At 55.4% G+C, this 12,303-nt stretch overlaps 2 protein-coding genes and 1 pseudogene across 3 annotated transcripts in view; 1 reads left to right on the top strand and 2 right to left on the bottom strand.

The window, feature by feature from the left end:
* Positions 1 to 2,524: 2,524 nt before the first annotated feature.
* Positions 2,525 to 5,323, top strand: GNMT (glycine N-methyltransferase). The gene is made up of 6 exons (XM_011960415.1): positions 2,525 to 2,738; positions 3,651 to 3,778; positions 4,202 to 4,318; positions 4,526 to 4,668; positions 4,765 to 4,886; positions 4,972 to 5,323. Exons 1-6 carry the CDS (start codon positions 2,533 to 2,535, stop codon positions 5,141 to 5,143), a joined length of 888 nt encoding a protein of 295 aa, XP_011815805.1. The 5' UTR covers positions 2,525 to 2,532; the 3' UTR covers positions 5,144 to 5,323.
* Positions 5,324 to 5,446: 123 nt separating this feature from the next.
* Positions 5,447 to 12,303, bottom strand: part of LOC105524931 (peroxisome assembly factor 2) — a 30,892-nt gene continuing 24,035 nt past the window's right edge. The window contains exons 3-16 of the mRNA XM_011960416.1: positions 11,656 to 11,758; positions 11,439 to 11,572; positions 10,635 to 10,746; positions 10,051 to 10,259; positions 8,818 to 9,013; positions 8,256 to 8,332; positions 8,006 to 8,138; positions 7,723 to 7,928; positions 7,525 to 7,586; positions 7,163 to 7,271; positions 6,733 to 6,849; positions 6,559 to 6,636; positions 6,274 to 6,413; positions 5,447 to 5,910 (exon numbers count right to left, since the gene is read on the bottom strand). Coding sequence (XP_011815806.1) covers positions 5,774 to 5,910; positions 6,274 to 6,413; positions 6,559 to 6,636; positions 6,733 to 6,849; positions 7,163 to 7,271; positions 7,525 to 7,586; positions 7,723 to 7,928; positions 8,006 to 8,138; positions 8,256 to 8,332; positions 8,818 to 9,013; positions 10,051 to 10,259; positions 10,635 to 10,746; positions 11,439 to 11,572; positions 11,656 to 11,748 — 1,803 coding nt within the window. The 5' untranslated portion in view covers positions 11,749 to 11,758 and the 3' untranslated portion in view covers positions 5,447 to 5,773. The remainder of the gene's footprint in view (positions 5,911 to 6,273; positions 6,414 to 6,558; positions 6,637 to 6,732; positions 6,850 to 7,162; positions 7,272 to 7,524; positions 7,587 to 7,722; positions 7,929 to 8,005; positions 8,139 to 8,255; positions 8,333 to 8,817; positions 9,014 to 10,050; positions 10,260 to 10,634; positions 10,747 to 11,438; positions 11,573 to 11,655; positions 11,759 to 12,303) is intronic.
* The window catches only part of LOC105524963, a 29,833-nt pseudogene continuing 26,933 nt past the window's right edge, over positions 9,404 to 12,303 (bottom strand). The window contains exon 3 of the transcript XR_001003835.1: positions 9,404 to 9,482. The product of XR_001003835.1 is annotated as a peroxisome assembly factor 2 pseudogene (transcript). The remainder of the gene's footprint in view (positions 9,483 to 12,303) is intronic.

Raw genomic sequence — 12,303 nt, 5'->3', positions numbered from 1 at the left:
AGCATAGCAACTGTGAGAGAAAATTCTAAGGAGGGTTTAACACTAGACCTCAAAACCCCTGCCAAGGGCATCCCCTTTGGCGAGTTTGAGGTCCCACGGAGCAGGACCAACAGAGCGTCCTCCTGGGAGGTCCAATGTTAGAGTTCTAGGTGTCTCTGGTGTTACTTAGGTGGGCACTGGTGCCACTTTGCATGCGTTCCCTCCAGAGCCTGCTATGAACTTTATAAGAATAGCCATGAAGTGTAGTAAGAGCTGGATGCGGGTGGGCCTTTTTGTTCCTTAGCCAGTAGAGTATGTAAGGGAAGAATTTAGCATAACAAAAGAAGGTTTAAATCCCTGAAACAAGTGTGAGTTTGCTCCGACCTGCACTGCAGGTAGGAATCAGGTACCAAGTGTTGAAATAATTAAAAAAAAAAAAAAAAGTCCTTACCCCTTCAGGGCAGGGCGATTATTCCCATTTGTTCCTAGGCCTTCAGGCAATACCGGAGAGTGACCCCAGTCAATTGCCCTCAATTTCCAAGGTGCTACTAGGAAATAGCCGCTGTAAGACAAAAAAAGAGAGGAAAAAAAATGAAAAAGACCCAGATTCCTTAAGCGAACTGGGCAGTGGCAATTAGGTTTCTCCACATGGAAACCCCCGTTTCACTGGCCATGGCCAGAAACCTGCAGTTGCAGGCTGGGCGCAGTGGCTCACACCTGTCATCCCAGCACTTTGGGAGGCTGAGGCGGGTGGATCGCGAGGTCAGGAGTTTGAGACCAGCCAGACCAGCATGGTGAAACCCGTCTCTACTAAAAATACAAAAATTTGCCGGGTGTGGTGGCACATGCCTATAATCCCAGCTACTCAGGAGACTGAGGCAGGAGAATCGCTTGAACCCGGGAGGCAGAGGTTGCAGTGGGCCGAGATCATGCCACTGCACTCCAGCCTGGGCAACAGAGTGAGACCTCATCTCAAAAAAACAAAAAAAACCTGCAGTTGCTTCCATGTTTAGGCGCTGCCCACCAAGGGTCCCAAGTTGGAAAGGAAGGAGGGGAGAGAGAGAGAGAGAGAGAAAGAGAGAAAGTGTGACAGCGCCCCTGTAATTGAGCAGAAAGGAAAGGGAGAAAAATCCCAAACTTTTGGGCTTACCTCTTTCCCCTGGCTGGCTTGCCAAAATATGTTAATGATGGAGGGTGTCCAGGTTCTTGGCATCTTGAACAAACAATTGGACAAAATGCACAAACAAAGCAAGAAAAGAATGAAGGATTTCATTGAAAATGAAAGTACACTCCACAGTAAGCGATCATGAGCATGGGGGCTCGAACGCTGTGTTACAGAGTTTTTGTGAGTTTAAATACCCTCCTCTTGGGGTACGCCCTATGTAAATGAAGAGGATGAAGTAAAGTTACAATTACAAAGTTATTAATGGTGGGCGTACATCTATGGAGAGGATATTTCCCATTATAACTGAAGTGTGAATTGGCCTTATGTTCCCTGCCTCCAGACGCTATTTTTCTGCCTCATGCAGAGGGTTTTTGTTTTGTTTTTTGTTTTTTTTGTTTTGAGACGGAGTCTTGCTCTGTCACCAGGCTGGAGTGCAGTGGTGCGCTCGGCTCACTGCACCCTCCGCCTTCCCGGGTTCAAGCGATTCTCCTGGCTCAGCCTCCTGAGTAGCTGGGACTACAGGCGCGTGCCACCATGGCCCGGATAATTTTTTTGTATTTTTAGTAGAGATGGGGTTTCATCGTGTTAGCCAGGACGGTCTCGAACTGCTGACCTCAGGTGATCCACCTGCCTTGGCCTCCCAAAGCACTGGGATTACAGGCGTGAGCCACCGCGCCCAGCCAGCAGAGGGTCTTCAGAAGGGTTCTCAGTGATCCAGAAATTGGAAGCAAAGCCCAACTTACACCTTAGGAAGCTCAGGGAAAAGCTTGATGGTCACCTACACGACAGAGGTACGTTGGCCTCCAGGTGGGCGGGGAGCATTCTTCCAGCCCCGGCTCCGCCCCGGGCTTGGGTGGACAGACCAGCTTTATCTCCAGAGACTTCCCCTGTCTTCCCTGCGTCGGCTGGCTAGACCCACACACTTCGGCTGCACATTCTTTGTTTAGATCTGCTGATGCCTTCCTTCACTGGGAACGGTCCAGTCCTGCCCGCCTGGCACTCAGCTCTGTGGATCTGAGGTTTTACTTCCTCTCTTTCCAACTGGGGGTGGGGTGGGGATGGAGTGGCAATCTCATTGCTCCCTCCTCTCCTGGCCCCTCTTGCCTTCTCCTGGAGACCCAGGTTAAGTGGGCAGAGGATTCCGAGGGTCCTCTCCTGCCGTGGGATTGCACAGAGGGCTGGGTCCGCAGGCTGGCTAAAAGGACCTAGCCCAGGATTGCGAGGCAGTGCCCTTCCCGCAGCTGTACAGCCTCCGGCGCCCGACGCAAAGCCCAGCAGGGGCGTGTCCGCGCGCTTACCTGCCATTGGCCAGGTGGGGCCGTCGGCCGCCTGAAGTGCCTGTGCTATAAGTGCGGAGCGGGTGACTGCGGAGCCAGGCGCGGCGCAGGATGGTGGACAGCGTATACCGGACCCGCTCCCTGGGGGTGGCAGCCGAAGGGCTCCCGGACCAGTACGCGGACGGGGAGGCGGCGCGCGTGTGGCAGCTGTACATCGGTAACACCCGCAGCCGCACCGCCGAGTACAAGGCATGGCTGCTCGGGCTGCTGCGACAGCACAGCTGCCAGCGGGTGCTCGACGTGGCCTGTGGCACTGGGTGAGCCCAGGAGGGGGCTGGGGGCGTTGCATGAGATCGGGGTCCGGCTCAGCCTGTACTGCGCGGCCGCAGAACCACAGGACCGGGCACGTCGGGGAGGCCTTTGCCAGCCTGGAATGGGTGGGACACCAGGGCCAGGAGCAGGTAGCTGCCCGGCAGAACAGGCACTGCGAGTGCCCCCTGAGGCCAAGGGTCGGGGCAGGGGTGCTCAGGGAGAGGCCACGGAGAAGGGAGACTGAGTGTGAGAGAGGGTGTGGGCAGAAAAGAGCGTCCCTGAGGCTGTGGAGCCAGGGCCACCGACAGACTCCAAATATGCCTTCTGTGATGGCCTTGGGCAGTGTTAACAGTTAACATTGCTCAACATTTGCACCTGCCAAGCCAGTGCCAGGAACTTTTGATATATCAGTTTTTTAAACCCTCACAAAGCCCCATGAGGTTAAGCAGTGATATTCTCTCATTTACTACCGGGGAAGTAAGGGCTCAGCAAAGTAAAAGTCCCTCATACATCATCCAGTGAAGAGGAGCTAACAGGCCTGTGTTGGTTAAGGTCTGTCCTGTGCTCTAAACCACCATGTTCTGCTGCCTCTTGTGCACACCTATTTTAACTTTGAGGAGCCTCAGCTTGTCTGTCTCTCAAATGGGAATAACACTATTTACCTCTCAGGATTGCCATCAGAATTACTGCATATTTGTAGAGTGCCTAGCTCTGAAGAGGTGCCTTGAAAAAAAAAAAAAAAAAGTTGACTCGTGGTGATAGGAAATAGATTTGTGAGGTCAGTGGGGGGCCAGGGGAGAGGAGGCAGAGGAATGGACTCTGAGAAGTGGAGACAAAAGTGTCTGGCACAGGGTCTCCTGGCCCTCCCAGGCTCCCCTGACTGCCCCTCTCTGTCTCTCTCCACTGGCCCTGCCCAGGGTGGACTCCATTATGCTGGTGGAAGAGGGCTTCAGTGTGACGAGTGTGGATGCCAGTGACAAGATGCTGAAGTATGCGCTTAAGGAGCGCTGGAACCGGCGGCACGAGCCTGCCTTCGACAAGTGGGGTATGCAGGTCTAGCCAGGCCCCCCCAGCCCAGTCACCGGGAACACTGTTCATTCTGCCTGGGGCTCCTTTAAGTGGGGGCGGGGGTGGAGTGTTGTGTTTTCCTCGGGGAGACAGCAAAATTACTGTAATTTCTCTGAAAAGCAAGGCTTAAGCTCCAGAATGAGACACTGGGTGTGAAGAGCTGGTTTTAACTGTGTTTATGGCATCTTGTCCCTCCCCCTCAAAGAAAAACCCATAAGCACAGAGCCCTCCTTCCAAACCAGGGTTCCTCCTCCCTTGATCCCTCTTCTCTCCTCCCCCTAACTGAACGGGGAGTTTGTGTGTCTTAAGAAGAAACCCAGGCAGGACTGCACTTGGTGGAGGTGGCTGCTACTGGTACCATGGTGCCTCCCTGATTCCTCTTTCCCTTCCTGGCCCCCAGTCATTGAAGAAGCCAACTGGATGACTCTAGACAAAGATGTGCCCCAGTCAGCAGAGGGTGGCTTTGATGCTGTCATCTGCCTTGGAAACAGTTTCGCTCACTTGCCAGACTGCAAAGGTGAGAGAGGGTGTGGCCTTGGGCATGGCCCCCACCTTGAGCTGTACCCCCTTCCACAGACCTCTGGGCACCTGCTCTCCTGCAAAGCAGACTCTCTGCCTCTCTCTGCTTTGGCTCTGGCACCCCTGGGGAGAGGAGAGATGGGAGGGAGACTGGTGCTGGGGGCCCTGAGCAGATGGAGCCTTTCTGCCCCTGCCTGGCGCTCAGGGGACCAGAGTGAGCACCGGCTGGCGCTGAAAAACATTGCGAGCATGGTGCGAGCAGGGGGCCTGCTGGTCATTGATCACCGCAACTACGACCACATCCTCAGCACAGGCTGTGCACCCCCAGGGAAGAATATCTACTATAAGGTGGGGCCCTCTGGGGGTGGGGGTAGGGTGGACGGAGGGTCCAGTGGCCCCAAGGTAGGTTACAGAGGCTAACGCAGCCTGCCCCACCACCTACAGAGTGACTTGACCAAGGACATCACAACATCAGTGCTGATAGTGAACAACAAGGCCCACATGGTGACCCTGGACTATACAGTGCAGGTGCCGGGGGCTGGCCAGGATGGCTCTCCTGGCTTGAGGTACCACTTGGCTCAGTGGGGGTGAGGTGGTAGTTGGGGAAGCTGAGGTCACCAGTCCTCATGGTTGCTGGGGGCTCTGTTACAGTAAGTTCCGGCTCTCCTACTACCCACACTGTCTGGCATCCTTCACGGAGTTGCTCCAAGCAGCCTTCCGGGGCAAGTGCCAGCACAGCGTCCTGGGAGACTTCAAGCCTTACAAGCCAGGCCAAGCCTACGTTCCCTGCTACTTCATCCACGTGCTCAAGAGGACAGACTGAGTGTGGCCTCAGCTCCCACAAGCCTCCGCCCAGGCACTGCTAGGCGCTGTCTGGAAGATGGGGACCAGCAGCCCCACACCAGGGCCAGCCTCTAGAGCAGACTACAGCTGGGTTGCAGGGATGTGGGTTCCGCAGATGGAAGGGTAAACAATATAGTCTGTGCCTTTTTCAGTTCCTGCATGTCTTGTGTTTATGTCAGAAGGATCAGACTCCCACGATGCCCACCCCCCCGTCCTCTCCCAGGGCTTACTCCTCCCACAACCCTGCTCTTTCCCATTCCAACCTTTCATGCCACAACACCAGTAGGGGGAGGGACACGTTTTATTTTCAGCCGCAGAACTAGCCCTCTCAGGGCCCAATCCCCAGAACCCAAGGCCCTGGCCCTCCTCCTGAGCAGATGGGCCTTCGTCTTAAAGCCGGCCTGGAAGGAGGGGCAAGTAGGCAGGAGATGTCTCTCGAGCTCTTGCTGCTGTCCCAATGCCACTTTGCACCCCGGGATCTCCTGGAGGGAGGTGGCCTCTAGGTGGGTTGGCAGTAGCCTGAGGAGGAGCCCTTCCCTCCCAGATCTCTCTGTGGGCTATTGAGGTACCTGCAGCCATGCTGAGCGGGGTCCCAGACCCTGGGGGGCTCCTAGCAGGCAGCAAACTTGTGCTGGATGCGCTTGTACCGGAGCAGCTCCTGCTCACTGACTGATGGTTGCAGCCGGGCGGCAGCCTGCAGCAGGTCCTCCATGGTGAGCATCAGTGCTGAGCTCCCTGGCTCCAGCCCTGGAGATGACAAGGTGGGAGGTGAGGCTAGATTCCCCATCCCGGCTGGGGAACAGAGGCTGTGGTCTATGCCCAAGCAGGGGAGAGCCCTGGGATGGTGCCTTCCTGCTCAGGGTCTCCTAGATGTCAATGATCTTCCCTTTGAAATCCAGGACTAGGTTTGTCTCCCACTCGTTTTCTTTTCCTTAAACTTTTTTTTTTTTTTTTTTTTTGAGATGAGGTCTCTCTGTGTTGCCCAGGCTGGCCTCAAACTCCTGGGCTCAAGCGATCCTCCCACCTCAGCTTCTCAAGTAGCTGGGACTCAGGTGCACCCAGCTCCCCACTGGCTTTCTGGTTGACCTCTCAGGCCGGCAAGTGGCTCACCTTCCTCCAGGTCATGAACCCTGCGTTTGAGGGCAGCTGTCATGGCATCAGAGCAGAGAGAGTAGAGGTCCGCGCCTGTCAGCTGGGGAGGGCAGCAATCTAGCACGTTTACCAGGCTCACAGATGGCTCTAGCTTGAATCTGTTGTGGGATATGGGAAGAAACAGAGTTGGCATCACCTCCTCCCTCAAAAGCCAGTGCTGACCAGCTCATTCTGCATGTTGCATGCATCCCCTAAGGATCCCAATGCACAAGCGCTTTGCAGTCTTCTTTTAACAGGGCATACTTGCGTGTGATGGCACTCAGAACGCGTAGCTGGGAGGCCCGGTCCTCGTTTGCCCCCACAAACACCAGCTTGTCAAATCTTTAGGGAGACAGGCAGGTATAAGTTTCAGGGAGCCCAGCCATGAGGGGTGGAGGCACAGAATGAGGGTGGAGGTAAGCAGTACAAGGGGACCACCTGCCAGGCCGCAGAAGGGCAGGGTCCAGGAGATCTGGTCTGTTGGTGGCTCCAATCACAAACACATCCTGAGTGCTGTGCAGCCCATCCAGCTCAGCAAGGAGCTGAGACACCACCCTGGAGAGAAGGGAGCAAGGGCAAGAGTCCTTGGTGTCCCCCTTAGACTCTGCCCCTGCCTGTGGTACCTCTCCTTACAGGCAGTCTCATCAGGGCCCTCCACTCAGCTGTGCCCAGTGTACCCCTCCAGGTAGGCCTCCATTCTCCTCAGTGGCCCCTGCCCAATTTCATGGCCCCTTTCAGCTTCCATTATATTATCTCAGAACTGAAACAGCAGGAACTTCTATCTCTGGACTCTTGAAGACTGCTGTGAGCTTTCTTATATCCTTCCCACCCTGGACCCCCCAGCCTCCATTCCCACTCAGACCCCCACCTGTCCATCACTCCTCCAGAATCTCCACTTCGCCCCCGGCTTGGGGCCAAAGAGTCCAGTTCATCAAAGAAGATAATGCATGGAGCTGCAGCCCTGGCCCTGGCAAACACTGAAGAGAGATTGGGGCCCATAGGAGGGCGAAGCTCGACTTGCAGGGGGTTGAAGTTAGGTGAGAGCAGGGAGGGAAACTGGGGTCTGATAATATAGCACTGGCACCCCAGGTACTAGACCCAGCTGGGCAGGAACCTGACTTGTGGAAAGGAGGACTAGGAATGACCATGAGTAGCCTGGCAGTGGGGGTAGCTTGGGGGCCATCAGGATTTGGGAAACATGGGAAGCCCTGCCCCTCCCTGCTCACTCACCTTCCCGCACATTCTCCTCACTTTGGCCCACATACATGTTAATGAGCTCTGGCCCCTTCACGCTGAGTGAGAGGATGTAAGAAGGTGAGATCCGTCAGATGCACATACACACAACTGACCTCTCAGGCAGCCCCTCCTGCTCCCCAGCATGCTGTAGCCCCTGATCCACCCGCCATCCCTTCCAGGCCCCCTGGCCACCTGAGGAAGGTAAGGCTGCACTCAGTGGCTACTGCCTTGGCCAGGAGGGTCTTGCCGGTGCCAGGGGGCCCATGGAGCAGAAGGCCTGAGCGTCTCAGGCCCAGGCTCAGTAGCTCAGGGTGCTCCAGGGGGAGCTGAATGGTCTCCAGGATCTCCTTCTTCACCTCCTGCAGCCCACCTACATCATGCCAGGACACTGAGGGGATCTAGGAGATGGAAAGTGCGTGGTTGGGATATGCTCTTGGAGGGGCTCCTGTCCCACCTCCAGGGACTTGGTCTCCACCTTGGGGGCTCCAACAGCCTGGGAGTGAGCTGTCTGTTGTAGCTCCAGTGCCTGCCCAAAGTCCTCAGCCAGGAGGGGAAAGCCAGCAGCACACAGCTCCCCCTCATCCTCCTCAGTCAAGCCACCTGCCAAACTGCAAAGAAGAACACAAGGAGGCCTCCTCCCCATCAACATCCCATTCCCTTCCTCACCACCCACCCATCTACATCCATTTCCTCTTTCCGCCTTTCCTGTGCCCAACTCCTCTTACCCTAAGTTCTTGATCCTGGTGCAGGCTGCCCGGCTGCTGTGGGTCAGAAGAGCATAGAGATCCCCTACCACAAAGCCCTAGGGAACCACAGGAAAGGACACATGAGCAGGGCACAGTAGGTAGGAACCTTCAGGGACCATCCCCCCGTTGGAGCAGAGGCCCTCTGTTGATGCCTTAGGTTTTTTTTTGAGATGGAGTTTTGCTCTTGTTGCTCAGGCTGGAGTGCAATGGCGAGATGTCGGCTCACCGCAACCTCCACCTGGATTCAAGCGATTCTCCCGTCTCAGTCTCCCAAGTAGCTGGGATTATAGGCATGCGCCACCACTCCTGGCTAATTTTGTATTTTTAGTAGAGATGGGGTTTCTCCATGTTGGCCAGGCTGGTCTCGACCTCCCAACCTCAGGTGAGCCGCCCACCTCGGCCTCCCAAAGTGCTAGGATTACAGGCGTGAGCCACGGCACCCAGCCTGGGTTTTCTACTCTCACAAGGCAACAGGACTGAGTTCTTGTAACAAAAGCCAGGGACCTCCTAGGGAGGGCCAGTACTCTGCCTTGATACTCACTGCACACCGCCGTGCTAGCTGTGCCAAGTTCACCTCCTGGCCCAGGGGAAGGTGGGCAGTGAGGGCCCGCAGGATGCTGAACCGCTGCCCCTCTGATAGAGCAGGCACCTCCAGCTCATGAGGAAATGCTGTCTGCACGTCAGCAGGCAAGTCTTGGGCCCGGCTTGTGGTGGCCACAACCATGAGGGGAGGGCAGCTACAGACAGAGGAGTGGGCACTGAGGGTAAGAATGTGGTTGACAGCTCCTGTGGACTGCCTTGTCCCAAAGTCAGCACAGAAGGGCAGGGAAGTAAGGTGGGTGCTAGGATGGGGTAGGGAGATGAGCACCTACCCCAGTTCCTAGATGGGGGAACTGTGTTTCCCCATCACATTGAGGGCAGAGGCTTTTTCTTTAACCAAGTGTTCCCCAGTAAATGCTAGACCACAGACTCCTCCCTCTGGATCCCTCTAAGACACTGAGCTCAGGGCTGTCTAGAGGGCAGCCAAATGGGTGGGAGATGACTGAGAAGTCACTGAGGGGTAAGAGAAGGGAGGAATGAAAGGCTGAAAAGTAGGAGGGCTGCTCCACCCATCCCCGTTTTTTTTTTTTTTTTTTTTTTTAAGACTGAGTCTTGCTCTTGTTGCCCAGGCTGGAGTGCAATGGTGCGATTTTGGCTCACTGCAACCTCCGCCTCCTGGGCTCAAGCGATTCCCCTGCCTCAGTCTCCCAAGTAGTTTGGATTATAGGCGCCTGCCACCACGCCCTGCTAATTTTTGTATTTTTTGTGTGTGCGTGTGAAGGAGTCTCACTCTTGCCCAGGCTGAAGCACAGTGGCGCGATCTCGGCTCACTGCAAGCTCCGCCTCCCGGGTTCATGCCATTCTCCTGCCTCAGCCTCCCAGTAGCTGGGACTATAGGCGCCTGCCACCACGCCTGGCTAATTTTTTTTTTTTGTATTTTTAGCAGAGGTGGGGTTTCACCATGTTAGCCAGGTTGGTCTTGATCTCCTGACCTCGTGATCTGCCCACCCTGGCCTCCCAAAGTGCTGGGATTACAGGTGTGAGCCACCGCACCCGACTTAATTTTTGTGTTTTTAGTAGAGACAGGGCTTCATCATGTTGGCCAGGTTGGTCTCGAACTTCTGACCTCAGGTGATCCACCCACCTTGGCCTCCCAAAGTGCTGGGATTACAGGCGTGAGCCACCACGTCTGGCCGGCCTCCTCGTTTTGACAGGTCCAGCTCTGTATAAATACCTGTTGAGGGGGTCCTCATCAAGGAGGAGGTGACGCAGCACAGCCACCACACGGGCATCCTCACCCAGCCCATCGCGGTCCCGGCCCAGAAGGTCCACGGCTGTGAGCAACAGCACTGCAGGCCGGCAGCGGCGGGCCCGGGAGAAGATGGCCTGCAGTTTTGTCTCCACAGCCCCACTACTGTCTGCGCAGAGGCTGGAGCAGGGCACCTGGGGAGGGGATCCCCATGGGTCAGTGAGCAAGGGGCAGGCATGACAAGGGCAGGAGAATAAGGGGAGGAGGAGTTGGAAGATGTGGGCCATCTTTTTCTCTGGAGGGCAGGGATGGGGAAGATACCCTGGCCAAGTCCTACCTCTTTTTTACCCTATCCTATTCCCTGGACTGTCCACCAATATCTTGCAACCCCCTCCTTCTTGAAAGTACCTCTCTGTAGCTGAGCATCATGGGACTATGCCTGACCCACTGGGCTGAAGTGTTAGGGTCTGTGAGTAGACAGAGGAGGGAGGGGAGAGGAAGCAGCAGAGAAGGAGAACATGAGCTAGGGAGGGGAAGTAGTTGGGATTCTACTCTCCAGAGACCCTCACCTTCAGTAAATGGAGCCCAAGTTGACTACAGGCAGCAGCAACTACTGTGGTCTTCCCACAGCCCGGGGGGCCCCGTAGAAGGACACTGCTAGTTCCTGTCAGCAGGGCACCCCTGCAACCAGAGAGCAGACATTCATCTCCTTCATTTTGCCCAAACTTTAGAGTCCCCAGTAACACAGGGTCCTTTGAATCTATAAAGCAGACACCCTGTTTTTCTCTCCTTGAGCCTCCCCTAGCCCAGGCCAGGGCTGTCGCCATTAGTGAGGCTGCGTCTCCCACATCACCTATGGTGCTCTGGCCGGGGCATCCAGCATATCCAACAGCCAAAGACGAATTAATTCCCTTTGGCATTGCTGTGCTGCCAATAAAACCTCAACTGTTATGACTGGTCTGAATGGTATTGAGAGGCATTGTGGTGGCATTGGCAGCGGTGGGGGGGGGGGGTCTGCGTCCACACCTGGGCCACTGGTATGGGGAGTTGTGTCCTTCAGGGCCAGGGCAGTAAAGTCCAGGATTGCTAGTGAGCTCCCCAAGGGGAAGGGCAGTTTCAGAAACAGATGCCCCTGCTGGAGATTCTTCCTCCAGAGCCAGTCCTGGAGGACAGAGGTTATCCCAGGAAAGGAGCGCGGGAATTGGCTTACAGAAAAGAGTGGGCTGGTGGCCTGGTCTGGACATACTGGTTTGAGGAAGGTCCTCCCAATCCCACTCTGTCCAGTTCATTAGGAACTACCCATTTGGCTGCTGCTCCTCCAGGGATGTTCTAGCCAGGCTTTTCTCACACCCTGGGGTGATGACCTCACTCACCCTGGCTGGAGGCGAGGCTTCAGGACAGCACAGAGTTCAGACACCAAGGCCTCCAAGCCTGGAGGAGACAAACTGCTCCGGAGAGTGGATTTCTCTGAGGGGAGCCATGGAACAGGGCTCAGGGTAGAACCCACCTGTGAAAGGCAGGAAAAAGCTTTCTTTTCTAAAAATTGTTTCTACCCCCTGTGCTGGTCTACACCCATCCCTGGGGCCTCACCATGTACAAGGAGGTATGGGTGGTGTCGGCCAAGTAGGCGCTGGCTGGCCCATCTGGAGCTTCCCCAGCTGTTTTCTTCACTTTAAAAAACATTTCCCGCCACCTGCAGAAAAAAGGCCCAATGAACCCCAGACACAGAGTCCAAAAACGCCCCCTCCTCAAGGACAAGGTTTCTCAATCACGGAGGACAAACAAGAGCACCACAAGTGCGTGTCCCGAGTCATAGTGGGGAAAAGGAATGCAGATGGACTTTCTCGTCTTCCTGACAGACCATACACACGTTGAGGGCAAGAGCTATGCCTGTCCCTCTGCATCCCCCATGACAGCCATGAGAGCTCTGAGGGGGTGTGTTTCTCCAGGCATGTGGCCTACCCACCCACACCAATGGGAGAAGCCGCTGCTGCACTAAGCAGTGGATCATCTGATTATTTCCACTGGCTTCAGTCTCCCCCTCAAACACACAGCCACCCAGGCCCCAAAAACCCCAGGGGGAAGGGTCCCTTGGCTCTTACTCAATAATCCACAAAATCTCATTGCAGGTAGAGTCCTTAATAATGCCATCTGATGAATAACGGTTCTGTATTCTGGCTGCACATTAGAATTATCTGTGTAACTTTTTTTTTTTTTTTTTTAGGCAGAGTCTCGCTC

Source organism: Colobus angolensis, unplaced genomic scaffold (genome assembly GCF_000951035.1).
Source record: "Colobus angolensis palliatus isolate OR3802 unplaced genomic scaffold, Cang.pa_1.0 Scaffold51, whole genome shotgun sequence".
NCBI lineage: Eukaryota > Metazoa > Chordata > Mammalia > Primates > Cercopithecidae > Colobus > Colobus angolensis.
The sequence above is the reverse complement of the archived record's forward strand: the minus strand, read 5'-3'. Positions and strand labels throughout refer to the sequence as shown.